Raw genomic sequence first — 18,022 nt, forward strand, 5'->3', positions numbered from 1 at the left:
ATCATCAAACTTGACATGACTCTACTGAAAGTGGCTGAATGTCCGATCATGGGAAACACAGGGCTAATGTAACTGCCAAAAAGAGAAAAAGAAAAAAGCCTAACATTTAGTCATTTTTACATATTACTATTGTATTTTAAGGCCAAAATGTTTTGATATAGGTGTACATGTTAAAGTACAATGATGTGACAATGTTTTCTATTTGTATTAGCTCAACATCCACATTTTGGTGAAATTCCTGACGGGTGTCAATGTCAAGAGCTAGCCGGTCGATATGAGCTCAGACCGAGGAGGAAGTCATCTCCACACCAGACCAAGGAGGAAGTCATTTCCACACCAGACCAAGGAGGAAGCAGTGTTTTTCATAGATTAGAAATCTAATTGTGGCGGGGAGGGGTGGGGGTTGTCAGACCGGGGGGGGGGGGGCGTAATAATTCCTTCGTTAATAATTCGTTACACAGTTAATTTGTTAATAATTTCTTACATTAAATATTAATCCGAAATGATTCACACCTTCACAAAATTAACAACAACTAACATATCATTTCTGCATTATGCATGTTGCAACGCTAGTGCTAAACAACTATTTAACTGGTCGGCTCCATGACGCCTGGTAAGTAGCTAGCTCTTGAGACTTCTCACCAAAAGAACGAAGGGGAAACTTTGAGTACTGTAAGTCGCTCTGGATAAGAGCGTCTGCTAAATGACAAAATGTAAATGTGAGTAAGGTACCAAGCGAAAAGTAGCCTCAACTTTCCTCGACTTTTAGGTACGGCACTAATGCTGAAGGCTCGCTGATATAGCTGTCGGTCTTACTAGAACGGCATATGTATGCATTGTTGCTAACGTGTGCTGACGTTGTGACTGTGTGCATATGTGAGAAAGACGCATGAGTGACAGAGAGACGGAGGGAGAGCAGGGGAAAGGAAATGCAGCTGAGCGAATACGCTGCGTGTTTTAACCTAAATAGCGATAAAAAAAAATGTTTTACGAAACGCAATGTGTGGCGGCCGGTGTTGATTCTGTGGCGCACCGCCACAAATTAGTCTATGTGTGGGAAACACTGAGGAAGTCATCTCCACACCAGACCAAGGAGGAAGTCATCTCCACACCAGGCTGGAGGAGGAAGTCATCTCCACACCAGACCAAGGAGGAAGTCATCTCCACACCAGACCAAGGAGGAAGTCATCTCCACACCAGACCAAGGAGGAAGTCATCTCCACACCAGACCAAGGAGGATGTCATCTCCACACCAGACCAAGGAGGAAGTCATCTCCACACCAGACCAAGGAGGAAGTCATCTCCACACCAGACCAAGGAGGGTGTCATCAGACAAACCCAAAACAACCCACGTCAACAACATGAGATCCATACTTCTAAAGGTGCTGGAGGGGCGTAAGGGATTTAGTTTCAGACAGATAATGAGTTTATTCCTCTTCACTGGAGAGATTACCGAGAGGGGACAAGGTGGGGGGGACAGGGGGGGGTAAGGCAGGGTCAGTCAGGAAGGGGGCAGGTAGGGTAGGGTTTATTTTAATTTTTTTAGTCATTTAGCAGACGCTCTTATCCAGAGCGACTTACAGTAAAGTACAGGGACAGTCCCCCCGAGGCAAGTAGGGTGAAGTGCCTTACCCAAGGACACAACGTCATTTGGCACGGCAGGAAATCGATCCGGCAACCTTCTGATTACTAGCCCGACTCCCTTACCGCTCAGCCAACTGACTCCTAGGGTTAGGTTAACATTAAAAAACATGCAGGGCGGGAAACTGGTCTCCATCTGTGTGTAATAGGCTAGCGTTAGCCTAGTGTTAATCTGGCGTTAGCCTAGGTTTATGAGCAGGTGACCCACACATATGCCCAGTTTACAAAGAGAAATATAGTCTCTCTCACATGCCCACAACACATGACATCAGGGTTCCAGCTCCCAGCACAGAGCCTGGGCTGGGAGGAGGGAGGGACGGGAGCGAGAGCGAGAGCGAGAGGAGGTGCTATGAAACATGAAGTCAACTGCCAGCAAACAATAGTGTGTCATTCAGCCTCTCCACTAGCCACACACAGCTGTGCTCTCTGCCTCTCCACTAGCCACACACAGCTGTGCTCTCTGCCTCTCCACTAGCCACACACAGCTGTGCTCTCTGCCTCTCCACTAGCCACACACAGCTGTGCTCTCTGCGTCTCGACTAGCCACACACAGCTGTGCTCTCTGCCTCTCCACTAGCCACACACAGCTGTGCTCTCTGCCTCTCCACTAGCCACACACAGCTGTGCTCTCTGCCTCTCCACTAGCCACACACAGCTGTGCTCTCTGCCTCTCCACTAGCCACACACAGCTGTGCTCTCTGCCTCTGCACTAGCCACACACAGCTGTGCTCTCTGCCTCTCCACTAGCCACACACAGCTGTGCTCTCTGCCTCTCCACTAGCCACACACAGCTGTGCTCTCTGCCTCTCCACTAGCCACACACAGTTGTGCTCTCTGCCTCTCCACTAGCCACACACAGCTGTGCTATCTGCCTCTCCACTAGCCACACACAGCTGTGCTCTCAGCCTCTCCACTAGCCACACACAGCTGTGCTCTCTGCCTCTCCACTAGCCACACACAGCTGTGCTCTCAGCCTCTCCACTAGCCACACACAGCTGTGCTCTCTGCCTCTCCACTAGCCACACACAGCTGTGCTCTCTGCCTCTCCACTAGCCACACACAGCTGTGCTCTCTGCCTCTCCACTAGCCACACACAGCTGTGCTCTCTGCCTCTCCACTAGCCACACACAGCTGTGCTCTCTGCCTCTCCACTAGCCACACACAGCTGTGCTCTCTGCCTCTCCACTAGCCACACACAGCTGTGCTCTCTGCCTCTCCACTAGCCACACACAGCTGTGCTCTCTGCCTCTCCACTAGCCACACACAGCTGTGCTCTCTGCCTCTCCACTAGCCACACACAGCTGTGCTCTCTGCCTCTCCACTAGCCACACACAGCTGTGCTCTCTGCCTCCCAGCCGGGTCGAGGAGAGCTCAGAGGCAGAGAGAGAGAGGGGGAGAGGGAGGGAGAGAGGGAGAGGGAGGGGGGAGGGAGAGACAGCGTCCTTGAGGAGAAGGGCTCATTGTGGAGAGAGCAGTGTGAGAGGACTCTCCAGGCTGCTGCAACTCGCATGGAGCTGTACCCTGCCAAGAGGAGCAGGGGGGGCAGGAGGACAAGAGGAGCTGGGGGGGCTGGAGGACAAGAGGAGCAGGAGGACAAGAGGAGCAGGAGGACAAGAGGAGCAGGGGGGGCTGGAGGACAAGAGGAGCAGGAGGACAAGAGGAGCAGGGGGGGCTGGAGGACAAGAGGAGCAGGAGGACAAGAGGAGCAGGAGGACAAGAGGAGCAGGGGGGGCTGGAGGACAAGAGGAGCAGGAGGACAAGAGGAGCAGGAGGACAAGAGGAGCAGGGGGGGCTGGAGGACAAGAGGAGCAGGAGGACAAGAGGAGCAGGGGGGGCTGGAGGACAAGAGGAGCAGGAGGGGGCTGGAGGACAAGAGGAGCAGGGGGCTCTGCAGTCCAGTTCACTGGCTTTATCCTCCCCTGCGAGGAGCTTTTCATGACTCGTCGGGCACCATCTCTGTAATCCCTCCCCCCCACCCCTACCTGGGGTCAAGTCTGCAGGCCCTCCCCCCCACCCCTACCTGGGGTCAAGTCTGTAGGCCCTGGGCCCCTCCAGGCTATGACCCCTGCTCCCCGGGGCCATTCTGATTGAACTCCTCCTATTATGGTGTCCCCTCCCCTGGCCAGGGGTCAAACAGACCAGGAGGACAGAAGCCCCTGTACCTGCCTGGAGGAGGGCAGGCTGGAGACACTCAGCCGGCAGCCCTGCTGTGTCCCACCAGGGAGGGACACAGTCTGTGCTCTTAACAGCAGTTCAAAAAGCATTGTGTGTTGACAGAGTGGTGTTGGATTATTCCACATATTCAAGCGTACTGATAAGAGAAAACAGGATTATGAGTGTATGATGAGGCCTTAATCTCTGAATTCTCGAGTGAGGAGAGAGAGGAGAGAGGAAAGAAGAGGAGATGAAAGAGAGAAGAGGAGAGAGAGGAGAGAGGAAAGAAGAGGAGATGAAAGAGAGAAGAGGAGAGAGAGGAGAAAAGTAGATTGTTTGCAGGGATAAAGGACTAAAACCCATTTTCCTGTTAAATGTTAAACTGATAAACCGAACGGTGACTCCTTGGGTAATCCCTGCCCTCTGAACACACAGTTCAAACGGTCTGACTTTGTTATTTCTATACAGCCTGGGGTGCATCTTTAAGAGGAACTTGAACTTGCTGTTGCTAATTCAAAGTCAGACAGAGCAAGCAGGTTGCCACAAACTGCTTTCTTAAATAAAAACCCTTTTTTCCAAGTAGTTCTTAAGATTTCATTTACGTATTTACCAGTTTCACTTACTGGGCATTTAAGGTCTTCCCCACAGAAATAAGAAATATGTGTTGAGCAAAAAGGGGTCACTGTGCGAAATGTGGAGGTGAAACTAGAAGTAGTCAGACAAGGCATCTCTACTAGGGGTGGGAATCTTTAGGTACCTCATGATTCCATTTGATTCTTGGGGGTCACGAATTGATTGAAAATCTATTCACGATTTTTTGCGATTTTTAATTATAATAATAATTTTAAAAAAAGACGAAAATGTTTTTACATTTGTGAATCAATGTGAATCGGTAGAAGACTGAATCAATTTTTCCCCCCACCCCTAATATCTACGGTGCTGTGATAGTCATGTTACATGACGGGGGTGAGGCTAAGCCCTGGAGAGGAGGGGGGGATGAGAAACACCCCTTCAATAGGCAGGGAGTAAGACAGAACAACGACCTCCCCTCCTCTTCTCCCTCCTCTTCGCCCTCCCCCTGTTGTCTCCTCTCAGTCACCCTGGGGGCAGGAGGGTTGCTGTTTGTGTTTCCCTGGGCCTGGAAAACAACCCCATTCAACCCTCCTGTGTGTTAAGTGATCCGAGTGTTCCCAGACCAGCCTGCTGCTAAGTAACAACCTGACCCCTGTCTGGGATCGCTGTTATTGTTCCTTTTTCTTCTTGGTGGAGGCTGTTGTTTACTCGCTGCCCACACATGCTGCTACGTGAACCATCGAACACTCAACACCTTCCTCCACATAACACACAGGCCTCTGTTGAAATCCTCTGCAGGCTTCAACACTAAGTTTGCGTATGAAAATAATGAAGTTGTCAACAATGGAGGGGAAACGTTGTGGGCTAGCCTCTGGCCAGTGTCAGACTTCCTCCCAGACGTGCGAATGCAGAGGGTTCAGAGTTAAGCACTCCTCTCAGAGGAGGAGAAACGGAGAGAAGAAGAGAAAGGAGGGCGAGGTTGTGTGAGGGAGAGGTGGAGAGGGGTGACAGCAGAGAGAGAGAGAGAGAGAGAGAGGGAGAGGTGGAGAGAGGTGACAGCAGAGAGAGAGAGAGAGAGAGGGAGAGGTGGAGAGGGGAGACAGCAGAGAGAGAGAGAGAGAGAGAGGGAGAGGTGGAGAGGGGTGACAGCAGAGAGAGAGAGAGAGAGAGAGAGAGAGAGAGAGAGAGAGAGGGAGAGGTGGAGAGGGGTGACAGCAGAGAGAGAGAGAGAGAGAGAGAGAGAGAGGGAGAGGTGGAGAGGGGTGACAGCAGAGAGAGAGAGAGAGATAGAGAGGGGTGACAGCAGAGAGAGAGAGAGAGAGAGAGAGAGAGAGAGAGAGAGAGAGAGAGAGGTGGAGAGGGTCTCCCTGCATCACAGACACCACTGCCCTCTCCCTGCATCACAGACACCACTGCCCTCTCCCTGCATCACAGATACCACTGCCCTCTCCCTGCATCACAGACACCACTGCTCTCTCCCTGCATCACAGACACCACTGCCCTCTCCCTGCATCACAGACACCACTGCCCTTTCCCTGCATCACAGACACCACCCTCAGAAAGATTGGCCTCCCTGTTCTTCTGCCTGCTGAGGAAGGTGAGTGCCGTGCGTGTGTTTAGTTACAGTAACTGTGTGCTACTGTTTGTGTGTGTTTACTGTGTGTGTGTGTGTGTTTACTGTGTGTGTGTGTGTGTTTACTGTGTGTGTGTGTGTTGACTGTGTGTGTGTGTGTTTACTGTGTGTGTGTGTGTCAGACCCAGGGGGTCAGGGCTTCACCTTGACAGCAGCACGGGGTGGATCACTGATCAGCAGCTCTGTAGAAATACTACCAAGGAGAAGGTCAGCATTTGGTAGTCAAATAGTCCTGCAAAGGTTGGTCCCTCTAGGGGAGAATCAACAACGCTTTAATTCTAAAGCTTGGAGCCCCAGTTTGAGTAATGTGAAGTTGCACTAAAGAGAAGTGGACTGTATTTACTAACATTCTCTTGCTACCTCCGTGGTGGCTGTGGGGGTGTAAACTGTATCTGATTTACATCCAGTAATGACATCCTCAAATGGCACACTTGCTGTGGTCCAAACCACTTTGTTTTTGCCAAGGCAACACAGGCAATCATAGAAGATCCTCTGCTCAATATCCGGATGCACGCACACACACGCGCTCACATACTCGCACGCACACAATCCCCCTGCATTACCATACTAACTCCCCCCGCATTACCATACTACCTCCCCCCGCATTACCATACTACCTCCCCCCGCATTACAATACTACCTCCCCCCGCATTATCATACTACCTCCCCCCGCATTACCATACTACCTCCCCCCGCATATCATACTACCTCCCCCTGCATTACCATACTACCTCCCCCTGCATTACCGTACTAACTCCCCCTGCATTACCATACTAACTCCCCCCGCATTACCATACTAACTCCTGCAAGATTAGTATACTAACTCCACCCACATTAGCATAATAACTGCTCCTGCATTAGCATACTAACTCTTGCAACATTAGCATAGTAACTCACCCTGCATTACCATAGTAACTCCCCCTGCATTACCATACCAACCCCCCCAGCATTACCATAGTAACTCCCCCTCTACTGTTCTGACCATGGCTAGCCGTGAATCACAGCCATTTGAATGCAGCGCCGCTAAGTCAATGAGTAGCATGTGTCTGCAGAGCTGGAGAGCAGCAGTTTCAGGACAGCAGTTTTAGGACCCTAGTTTTATCTGACAGCGCCACCTAGCGAATTGGATAACCATGGACCGGAACAAGATCATCAATATTTTCCTGCAGTCGCGAATGTAGGTTACGGCTCAACATTGAATTATAACAAGTGAATGGAGCTTGTTTCACAACAAGATGGACGCGTATCAGAGTGTAAGTAGCTGTGAATCGCGTCTGGTTATGTGGAAAACAATTCTGGGTCTTGAATTGGACAATTAAGTTAACATTAGCATGCTAACTTCAACTTTGTTGTCGAAATCATTTCACAACGCCGGAGTGGTTTTATACATAACCACACGTGATTCACATTAGCTACTGTACGTTTACCTATGAGCTATGATTGCCAAACGTAACTTAACAACCAAGTTGAAGACAGAAAGTACTATTTGTGGGGAATATTGCTTTGGTCGCACTATTTGGTCTTTTGGTGGTTGCGAAAATCTGGAAATCCTAGAAACCCTGTGCTGAAACGGCAGCTTCAAAATGTTGCTCTCAAGAGTGGTTGATGGGGTGGAGGGAATGATGAAGAGTTGGATGGAGCGATGCAGGTGTAGTTGGTGGAGGGGTGGTATAGTGTATAGAGTTTTCCTTGTTTCTAGCCTCTCTCATTCCATTCAATTAGCGATCTAGTGACACTCAATAGTATATTTTGTCATCCAATTTGCTAGGTGGCGCTGTCAGATAAATCTAGGGTCCTAGAACTGCGGTCCTAAACTGCGGTCCTGGAACTGCAGTTCTCCGGCTTTGCAGGCACACAATATTGAAGTAAACGGTGCATAATTACCAGCACTGCGCCCCACTGAAAACCTGCCTGGTTCACTGGTGGGGAGGGCCATGACACACACGTACTCTCACACTTCACATCAAGCACTTCTTCATGCTCCGTACATGGCCAGCAAGTAACAGTAACCTCTCTGTTCTCTTCTCTACTTCCCTGCAAGGAGTCGTTAACACCAGTTAGCTGGAAAAGGGTTCACTCTTTCAATTTAATACTATTAGTGGACTGAAAATGTGTCTGAAAGCCAAGCATTGGCAAGAGCTTCCCAACTCAAGGTGGGCGCTTCTGAGAATTGACAGAGGTTTTAGCTTGGTGATGGCTGGTGTTGCAGCAGGAGCTAATGACTAAGCCCTGGAGGGCTTGAGGCTGGCTGTGAGAGGCCCGAGGCAGTTCCCTGTCCTCCACCAGAGGCTGGCTGTGAGAGGGGCGAGGCAGTTCCCTATCCTCCTCCAGAGGCTGGCTGTGAGAGGGGCGAGGCAGTTCCCTGTCCTCCTCCAGAGGCTGGCTGTGAGAGGCCCGAGGCAGTTCCCTGTCCTCCTCCAGAGGCTGGCTATGAGAGGGGCGAGGCAGTTCCCTGTCCTCCTCCAGAGGGCTGATAAAGATGTAACCAACAACAAAAGCTAGATCCAGCGTGATCAGCTCCCTGGCTCCCAGCATGCTGATGAGCTGCCTCTGTTGTGAGCAGCAGGTTTGGAACAGAACCACCGCCTAATGCTGCTCTTTGAAGTATGTCTCTTTTGCATTAAAGAATGAATTATTCATCAGCGGCAAGCCTTTTCCATTTACGCCAGTTGAGCTAACGGAAAAGGATGAAATAAAAGCCAACATCTTGCCTCTCCTCATTGTCTGACATGTTGTTAGAAGGTCCCAGAAGAGTGCAGCTCTCTGAGAGCTACTCCCACCCCTCACACTCACACACACACCCCAATCTCAGGTCAGACAGCAGAGGTCAGACAGCAGAGGTCAGAGATCAGAGGTCAGACAGCAGAGGTCAGACAGCAGAGGTCAGAGGGAGCAGGAGGGCTCTTACCGTCCTCTGTCTCCTGCCAGACGATGCCCTCCAGGTTGACGCTGGTCCCCGGCTCGCAGGGCCCTAGGCTCTCAGGCTCGGTGGCCAGGGCCACGTCCGTGGTGTTGACCGCTATGGAGCGCGTGCGGACCATAATCTGCTCACAGGGGGAGGCAATGTCACTGCTGCCCGCCAGCAGGAGGAGGGGTGGAGGGGCAGGCGTGGAAACTGGAGACTCCATCTGCAGGGTGGAGAGGAGACAGGTTAAACAGGGAGAAGGTGAGAGGGACTCAGATGAAGACCTAGGCAGCACGTCCGGGTCCCAGCTAGCGGAGGAGGTGGGTTCTGTGGAGGCCTGGCTGGCGTTATTCCTGGGATCTGTATGAGGCCCCCGCTGAGGAGGGCTGGACCTTCCCCAGATGCAGCTCTGTCCATCTAAAGTACTGGACTTGGAGGTTGAACCCTGCGGTGTGAAACTTGAGCGGTGCTCACTAAGTATGGGCTAGCGTCTTCTAGCTTACTTAACCATGACCATATCGGCTTCCTTTCTGAACGGCATGGTTATTATTATTCATGGCTGATGGCCAGATTGTAGCATGTCATTACAACCTCAGCCTCAGGGCAGTTCTAAGGCACCCAGCCCCCCCACCATCACTACCAACCGGCCAACACAACATGCCAAATGTTCCTACTTCTTGTTTATGATCAGCTAGTGAATGCCGATTTCACAATCTACTCTGAATCCAATTAGTTGTGTTCATTAACGTGTGCCGCTAAGCAAGATATTTTTATACAAAACCAAACCAAGCATTAAGAGGAACAAGAACTGTTCCTGTCTGTTACCAAAAACACCAGGACCAAACTCAGGGTTTCCCGCAGCACTTTGCAGTTAAGGCGTCCGCCTTAAAAACACACGCCTGCCGCCTTGTCTAGGTTGTTTTAAAATGTGTATTAGCGATATTCGCTGTGTTTCCGCCAGTTTTCTCCGCCAGTTTTCTCCCTTTCATTCCAACGGCAGTCTCCCTTCTCTAGAGAACTTCGTTTTTGGAGGAAAACCAGCAACCCCCCCCCGTCCATCAGCAAATCTCACCCTGCCACCTTTTGACTAGCACATTTTCTGCGGGAAACACTGAAACTGCAAGCAATTTTGTTAGCAATAATGGCACGGTGTATCTAAGGACCGCAAGAAGAGGCCTCATGTTTCCTGATCTGTACACCAGACTCAGAGGCCACTGCAACAAAAACAGGAGCAGCACTTCCCAGTCCAGAGTTTGTGACACAGAAATGGCTCTGTGTTAGCTTGCAGTTCTGAGGGAGGGGACACGACAGAGGTGTCTACTTAGTCGAGACGATACATTATGAGTCCATCTGTTTTCCATTAACTGCCTATAGCGAAGGGGGGGTGTGGTTGGAGGAAGGTGGAGTGGTCGTGGGTGTAGAGAGCAGAAGGTGGAGTGGTCGTGGGTGTAGAGAGCAGAAGGTGGAGTGGTCGTGGGTGTAGAGAGCAGAAGGTGGAGTGGTCGTGGGTGTAGAGAGCAGAAGGGGGTCAGGCTGTGAGGGGTCCCAGGTGCACCCTGCTGGAGCCCCCAGACTGTTGGAGCCCCCAGACTGTTGGAGCCCCCAGACTGTTGGAGCCCCCAGACAGTTGGAGCCCCCAGACAGTTGGAGACCCCAGACAGTTGGAGCCCCCAGACTGTTGGAGCCCCCAGACAGTTGGAGCCCCCAGACAGTTGGAGACCCCAGACAGTTGGAGCCCCCAGACAGTTGGAGCCCCCAGGCTGTTGGAGCCCCCAGACTGTTGGAGCAGTGATACAAAACAGAAACACCTCAGACATGCTGGCTAAATTACTTACCGTAAGTCGCTCTGGATAAGAGCGTCTGCCAAATGACTAAATGTAAATGTAAAAGAGTCAAAACAGAAACACCTCAGACATGCTGGGTAGACGAGTCAAAACAGAAACACCTCAGACATGCTGGGTAAACAAGTCAAAACAGAGACACCTCAGACATGCTGGGCGAACAAGTCAAAACAGAAAGACGTCCACCATGAGAATCCTGAAGCCGTCGTTTCTCAAGAAGAGCAGCCCTCGTCTGGCTGGAGCCCTGGGAGGTTTACTGTCAACACATCACAGCACGTGTCACATGTCTAGGTTCACACTGTAGTTTGAGGACCTGTCGAAGACACGTGCTGTAACATAGCACACAGTACAGTAGGATTACAACCGGTACACCTAATGTACACAACATAATGTTATGACCGTTTTTAAACCATGGGATCCTGGCAGGGAACACGCTATGTTGACGTGTTTAAGCAGAGGCACTCATGACTGTTACTGTATGCTAGTGTCTGCGTGTGCGAGCATCAACAATACCCATCACTAATGACCTTCACACCTTGGTGGTGAAAAACACAAAGCATTTCCAGAAGCCCTACTCTGTCTCACTGGTGAACAGCTCTATTGATGGAGAGCATGTGAGAGAGGAGGGGGAGGGGAGGTGTAACAGCCTGTAGCATTGGCCTGTTAGAGAGGAGCAGCTGGAGCCGTCAGGCCCCAGGGACGGCCTGTTTAAGGCTCTCATCGTCAAGGACACCATGGAGACCTGGCTGAGTGTCAGACGTGATCCTGGGGACGAGAGCAGGAGCCTCATGCAGAGGAGAAGAAGCACACTGACACCATGAAGCACACTGACACCATGAAGCACACTGACACCATGAAGCACACTGACACCATGAAGCACTCAGACCATGAAGCACACTGACACCATGAAGCACACTGACACCATGAAGCACACTGACACCATGAAGCACACTGACACCATGAAGCACACTGACACCATGAAGCACTCAGACCATGAAGCACACTGACACCATGAAGCACTCAGACCATGAAGCACACTGACACCATGAAGCATACTGACACCATGAAGCACTGAGACCATGAAGCACACTGACACCAAGAAGCATACTGACACCATGAAGCATACTGACACCATGAAGCATACTGACACCATGAAGCACACTGAGACCATGAAGCACACTCAGACCATGAAGCACACTGACACCATGAAGCACACTGACACCATGAAGCACACTGACACCATGAAGCACACTGACACCATGAAGCACACTGACACCATGAAGCACACTGACACCATGAAGCACACTGAGACCATGAAGCACTCAGACCATGAAGCACACTGACACCATGAAGCACACTGACACCATGAAGCACTCAGACCATGAAGCACTCAGACCATGAAGCACACTGACACCATGAAGCACACTGACACCATGAAGCACTCAGACCATGAAGCACTCAGACCATGAAGCATACTGACACCATGAAGCACACTGACACCATGAAGCACACTGACACCATGAAGCACACTGACACCATGAAGCACACTGACACCATGAAGCACTCAGACCATGAAGCACACTGACACCATGAAGCACACTGACACCATGAAGCACACTGACACCATGAAGCACACTGACACCATGAAGCACACTGACACCATGAAGCACACTGACACCATGAAGCACACTGAGACCATGAAGCACTCAGACCATGAAGCACACTGACACCATGAAGCACTCAGACCATGAAGCACACTGACACCATGAAGCACTCAGACCATGAAGCACACTGACACCATGAAGCACACTGACACCATGAAGCACTCAGACCATGAAGCACTCAGACCATGAAGCATACTGACACCATGAAGCACACTGACACCATGAAGCACACTGACACCATGAAGCACACTGACACCATGAAGCACACTGACACCATGAAGCACACTGACACCATGAAGCACACTGACACCATGAAGCACACTGACACCATGAAGCATACCCCGAGTCCCAAACACACCACTCACAGGAGAGGAACATAACAAGGAGAAAAGCATGTTGAGAGGGTATAGGATGGACATAGATAGTTGCTACGGAGTGTCTCTGCTGTGGTTGTAGCCAGTGTTGTCAGGGGCCTGTCTGTCTGGCTGGCTGGCTGACATACAGAGCAGTGGGTCTATGATTAGCATCCCAATGAGCAGCGCTGCATCAGTCAAAGCCAGAACCTCAAGTCTGGGAAACTCCTGTGGTTGTGCGATCACTCATTCAGTGGTCCTCCGATGCTAAATTCAACGTCTCTCTCTCTCTTCATCCACACGCAGTTGAGCTACTGCCTCCCATATTGACTGTCTAGCTACTAAACATCCTGCCGAGCGCGCTGTTAGCAGGGGCTCTGTGAAGTCACGCACTCCTGTTCCAGGGCCTGTGGAAGCAGTGCTGTGTGTGAGTGACTCATCAACCTGCAGGAGAGTTTAGTCTGCCCAAGATGAAGGGTTTTCTCTCTGTGCTCTGGCGTGCAACAAGAGCTCCCTCCCCTCTTCACCCAGCCCAGTGCAGAGTCCCCGGTCTACACCTGGGGCCTGGGCTGGTTTTGCACATGTCCCAGCCCCCGACCCTGCAGGGAGGTGATCAGCCTAATGTCCCAGCCCCCAACCCTGCAGGGAGGTCATCAGCCTAAACCCCCTCTGGCTGGCTGGAGCAGCATAGTGGCTAGTCAGGAGTCCTGAGGCCCAGACAGGATTACTGGAGGATTACAGCCAGGGTGCCCCTCCAGACCCCCTGTCCTCCCTGTGCTGCCCCTACACACACCCTCCAGACCCCCTGTCCTCCCTGTGCTGCCCCTACACACACCCTCCAGATCCCCTGTCCTCCCCCAATGCTGCCCCTACACACACCCTCCAGACCCCCTGTCCTCCCAGTGCTGCCCCTACACACACCCTCCAGACCCCCTGTCCTCCCAGTGCTGCCCCTACACACACCCTCCAGACCCCCTGTCCTCCCAGTGCTGCCCCTACACACACCCTCCAGATCCCCTGTCCTCCCCCAGTGCTGCCCCTACACACACCCTCCAGACCCCCTGTCCTCCCAGTGCTGCTCCTCCACACACCCTCCGATTCTCAAGGGCCTGGAGGAAGACAAGACCAGGCTGTTTGTTTCACGCTTGTAAAACGTGCAGCCTGCCTCGTTCTGAAGAGGATGAATGTTACAGAGAGAGTATTCATGCACCATGAGGCCGTGCAAACAGCAGACCTGAGACAAGCCTGGGGCTGGGAAGAATGATTTCACCCGCCGACCAAAAGCATGCTTACATACCCCAACGTCAGAGCCTTCCAACACAAAGCTGCTTACAACTGGAGCGAGAGACTGCTATACAGAGACCAAGCACGTAAGTGGAGTCACAAGGAAAATACCGCAATCAGTTCCCCACAGCGTCTGGTTCCATAGCTGGGTGGAGGAAAACGGGGGCAGGCTGGAGAGGGAAGGTTCTGGAGTCTGAACGGAGACATAACCGTAGTGGAAGCACCAGCCCAGCCTCACAACAAAAACATCCACTATTCCTGGCTGCCTCTCTCCTTCTGTGGGCTCCAGAGCACTATTACTGGGTTAGAGGTTGGTTTTCTTTTGCAACGTTTTCACATCGTCAAGCCTCCACATGCGTGTGCACACGCACACACACACACACGCACACACACCCACACACACACACACTTAGTCCACACCCTGCAACTTGAACTCTCTGAGGCCAAGAAAGGGGACTGGGTCTATCTGTCGACTGACAGTCTAATCCCAAATCTAAACAGTTTAATGGCTTTTTTCCTGTTCACAATATGATTTAAGTGTCGCAAATCAAACATTGTGGCAGAGTGCTATGTCAGGGAAAGCTTTTCTCTGGAAATCTTATCCATGATTCTGTGTGGAACACAATTCATGTTTTTTTCCCTCCAATCATTTCATGGCCGATTACTCCTTCTGAAAATTGGGAGGGATATTCCTGAAAACCTCAACAATTCAGGAACTTATCCAAGCTGTTTTAGAAACCAAACAATTGCTGCTGAATGAATGACTGTTTACATGGTACCACATGGCACCCTAATGATACCACATGTAACCTTAATGTTTCTCTACTGAATGCAAAAGACCAAGCAGTTCAGCTAAACTCATGGACTTCACTTCCAGGTAACTTATGGCTAACCCTAACCCCCAAAAACTCGGGTCTGGAAAGCATCAACAAACATTTTCCATCTGGAGGAACGGAGAGAATCAGAGCTCGATTAGACAGCTTCTCAGAGGCAGAAAACCATCACTCAGAAAGGACTGAGGAGGGGGAGGGGTGAGGAGGGGAAGAGGTGAGGAGGGGGAGGGGTGAGGAGGGGGAGCGGGAAGGGTGAGGAGGGGAAGAGGTGAGGAGGGGGAAGAGGTGAGGAGGGGGAGGGGTGAGGAGGGGGAAGGGTGAGGAGGGGAAGAGGTGAGGAGGGGGAAGAGGTGAGGAGGGGGAGGGGTGAGGAGGGGGAAGGGTGAGGAGGGGGAGAGGTGAGGAGGGGGAGAGGTGAGGAGGGGGAGGGGTGAGGAGGGGGAAGAGGTGAGGAGGGGGAGGGGTGAGGAGGGGGAGGGGGAAGGGTGAGGAGGGGAAGAGGTGAGGAGGGGGAAGAGGTGAGGAGGGGGAGGGGTGAGGAGGGGGAAGGGTGAGGAGGGGGAGAGGTGAGGAGGGGGAGGGGTGAGGAGGGGGAGGGGTGAGGAGGGGGAAGGGTGAGGAGGGGGAGAGGTGAGGAGGGGGAGGGGTGAGGAGGGGGAGGGGTGAGGAGGGGGAAGGGTGAGGAGGGGGAGAGGTGAGGAGGGGGAGGGGTGAGGAGGGTGAGGGGGGGAAGAGGTGAGGAGGGGGAAGGGTGAGGAGGGGAAGAGGTGAGGAGGGGGAAGGGTGAGGAGGGGAAGAGGTGAGGAGGGGGAAGGGTGACGAGGGGGAGAGGTGAGGAGGGGTCTGGAAAAGCTGAACGACAAAGGATATAATAGGAAAGGAATCTCCCCTCGGAACATGAAATTAGGTTTTGGCAGGCGAGTGGTGTTACAGCCGCATGTCTGGAACATTCCTGGCTGCTCCAGGCCTCCTTCAGACAGCGGAGGGTGTGGGGGGGTTAGGGTCGTCCCAGAGGCCCCCCGGCCGGCTGACATCACGCCCCGGCTCAGGGGGGGAGGGGCTGGGTAAGCTGACCACTCCCTGCTGGGAGGCCGGGGTCAGGCACAGGTCAGGGGTCAGAGGTCAGGCCATGTCAAGAGTCTCCGGTAACCACAGGAGAGGCCCCCAACGCCATGGAAACACATCTGCCATCTCCTCACCCCCTCCCTCTCTCCGGCCTGGCAGGTTGCTGAGAAGGGGGCAAAACTCTACAGACATACACATAGATAGAAGCATGCCCAGGAGCTTTAGTCTGCTGCTTGAATGTTGACAGCTGACACGCCTAGCAACGAGCAGCACACACGCCTAGCAACGTGCGTGACTAAACAGACACCTTCTTCAATCTCTCCACAGGGGCAGAAAATAGAAAGGCAGTAAGCCGCATGGAGCAAAGAGCATTTCCCATCAATCACCAGTGACCTTTCAACTGAACCCTGCTGGTGTTGACACGGCCTAACACACGTCTCTCTATGTTTAGAAGGACCTCTCTAAGCAGCCTTTCAGGTTAGATAGCTCTAATCCCAGCTATGTCAACAAACCGGCATTAAGGATTAAAAAGATGGCAATTCAAAGAAGATGATGCAAAACATCCACTTGTCATCTAGACAAGGCTGAAATGAGGTGCATAGAAAAAGGTTCCGTAAGGTTGCTCCACAACTTTGTTAACCGGATCCTAAAAAGGATACGGCTAAAACAACACAACTACATGGCTTGGGCTGGGCTGACATCTGTAACCCAAACAATTAGACAGCACTAGTCAGAGCAGCTGTGGTCCTCATGCCCTTCCTGGGAGGTTTGTTAACAAGCCTCACGTCCTGGTGCCTGGGTGTGCCAGCAGCTCAGCTGGAGGTCCTGATCTCAGATCCAGAGGGGGGGGAGTTCACGTCACACGTTAGTCATGTGGGTTACAGCTTTTGAACAAGCCTGTCTCCAGATCAGGTGACCACAGATAATCCTCTGCAACATGTGCAGCCTGACTCTGGGAGGGCGGCCATCTTGAACCAGCTGGCGTGATGCAGGAGATCCTGCTGCGTCTAGAAACCCATCCTGGTACAGTCTGTTAGATCTGATCCTGGTACAGTCTGTTAGATCTGATCCTGGTACAGCCTGTTAGATCTGATCCTGGTACAGCCTGTTAGATCTGATCCTGGTACAGTCTGTTAGATCTGATCCTGGTACAGCCTGTTAGATCTGATCCTGGTACAGTCTGTCCGATCTGATCCTGGTACAGTCTGTTAGATCTGATCCTGGTACAGTCTGTTAGATCTGATCCTGGTACAGTCTGTTAGATCTGATCCTGGTACAGTCTGGTTAGATCTGATCCTGGTACAGTCTGTTAGATCTGATCCTGGTACAGTCTGGTTAGATCTGATCCTGGTACAGTCTGTTAGATCTGATCCTGGTACAGTCTGGTTAGATCTGATCCTGGTATAGTCTGTTAGATCTGATCCTGGTACAGTCTGGTTAGATCTGATCCTGGTACAGTCTGTTAGGTCTGATCCTGGTACAGTCTGGTTAGGTATGATCCTGGTACAGTCTGTTAGATCTGATCCTGGTACAGTCTGGTTAGATCTGATCCTGGTACAGTCTGGTTAGGTCTGATCCTGGTACAGTCTGTTAGGTCTGATCCTGGTACAGTCTGTTAGATCTGATCCTGGTACAGTCTGGTTAGGTCTGATCCTGGTACAGTCATGTCTTGAATGGACAGACACACCTGTAAAATAACACCTTCTGACAACCGGAACAGGTTCAAATGAACCAACAGAGTAAGGTGAACTGTTGACCTGAACCCCTAACGCTATCTGCGGTTCAACAGTTTGTGCAGAGCTGTGACCAGACCCAGACCAGAACATTCTAGCGGGGGCCAATCCAGAGGTGCAGTAAAACACATGGAGCACTAACTACCCTGGTCCAGAGGGGCAGTAAAACACATGGAGCACTAACTACCCTGGTCCAGAGGTGCAGTAAAACACATGGAGCACTAACTACCCTGGTCCAGAGGGGCAGTAAAACACATGGAGCACTAACTACCCTGGTCCAGAGGGGCAGTAAAACACATGGAGCACTAACTACCCTGGTCCAGAGGGGCAGTAAAACACATGG

General features: G+C 51.8%; 1 protein-coding gene across 7 annotated transcripts in view; it reads right to left on the reverse strand.

Annotated features, from left to right (window-relative positions):
- Positions 1 to 18,022, reverse strand: part of znf609a (zinc finger protein 609a) — an 86,643-nt gene that overhangs the window by 14,418 nt on the left and 54,203 nt on the right. For 5 of the 7 annotated variants that reach the window (XM_047033185.1, XM_047033186.1, XM_047033184.1 and 2 more), the window contains one exon: positions 8,910 to 9,129. In XM_047033185.1, the coding sequence (XP_046889141.1) occupies positions 8,910 to 9,129 (220 nt within the window). Of the gene's footprint in view, positions 1 to 8,909; positions 9,130 to 10,741; positions 10,778 to 10,933; positions 11,618 to 18,022 lie in introns of those variants that run through there. The other 2 variants (XM_047033187.1, XM_047033188.1) reach the window with 2 other exon arrangements.

This window comes from Hypomesus transpacificus, chromosome 14, assembly GCF_021917145.1.
Source record: "Hypomesus transpacificus isolate Combined female chromosome 14, fHypTra1, whole genome shotgun sequence".
Classification (NCBI taxonomy): domain Eukaryota; kingdom Metazoa; phylum Chordata; class Actinopteri; order Osmeriformes; family Osmeridae; genus Hypomesus; species Hypomesus transpacificus.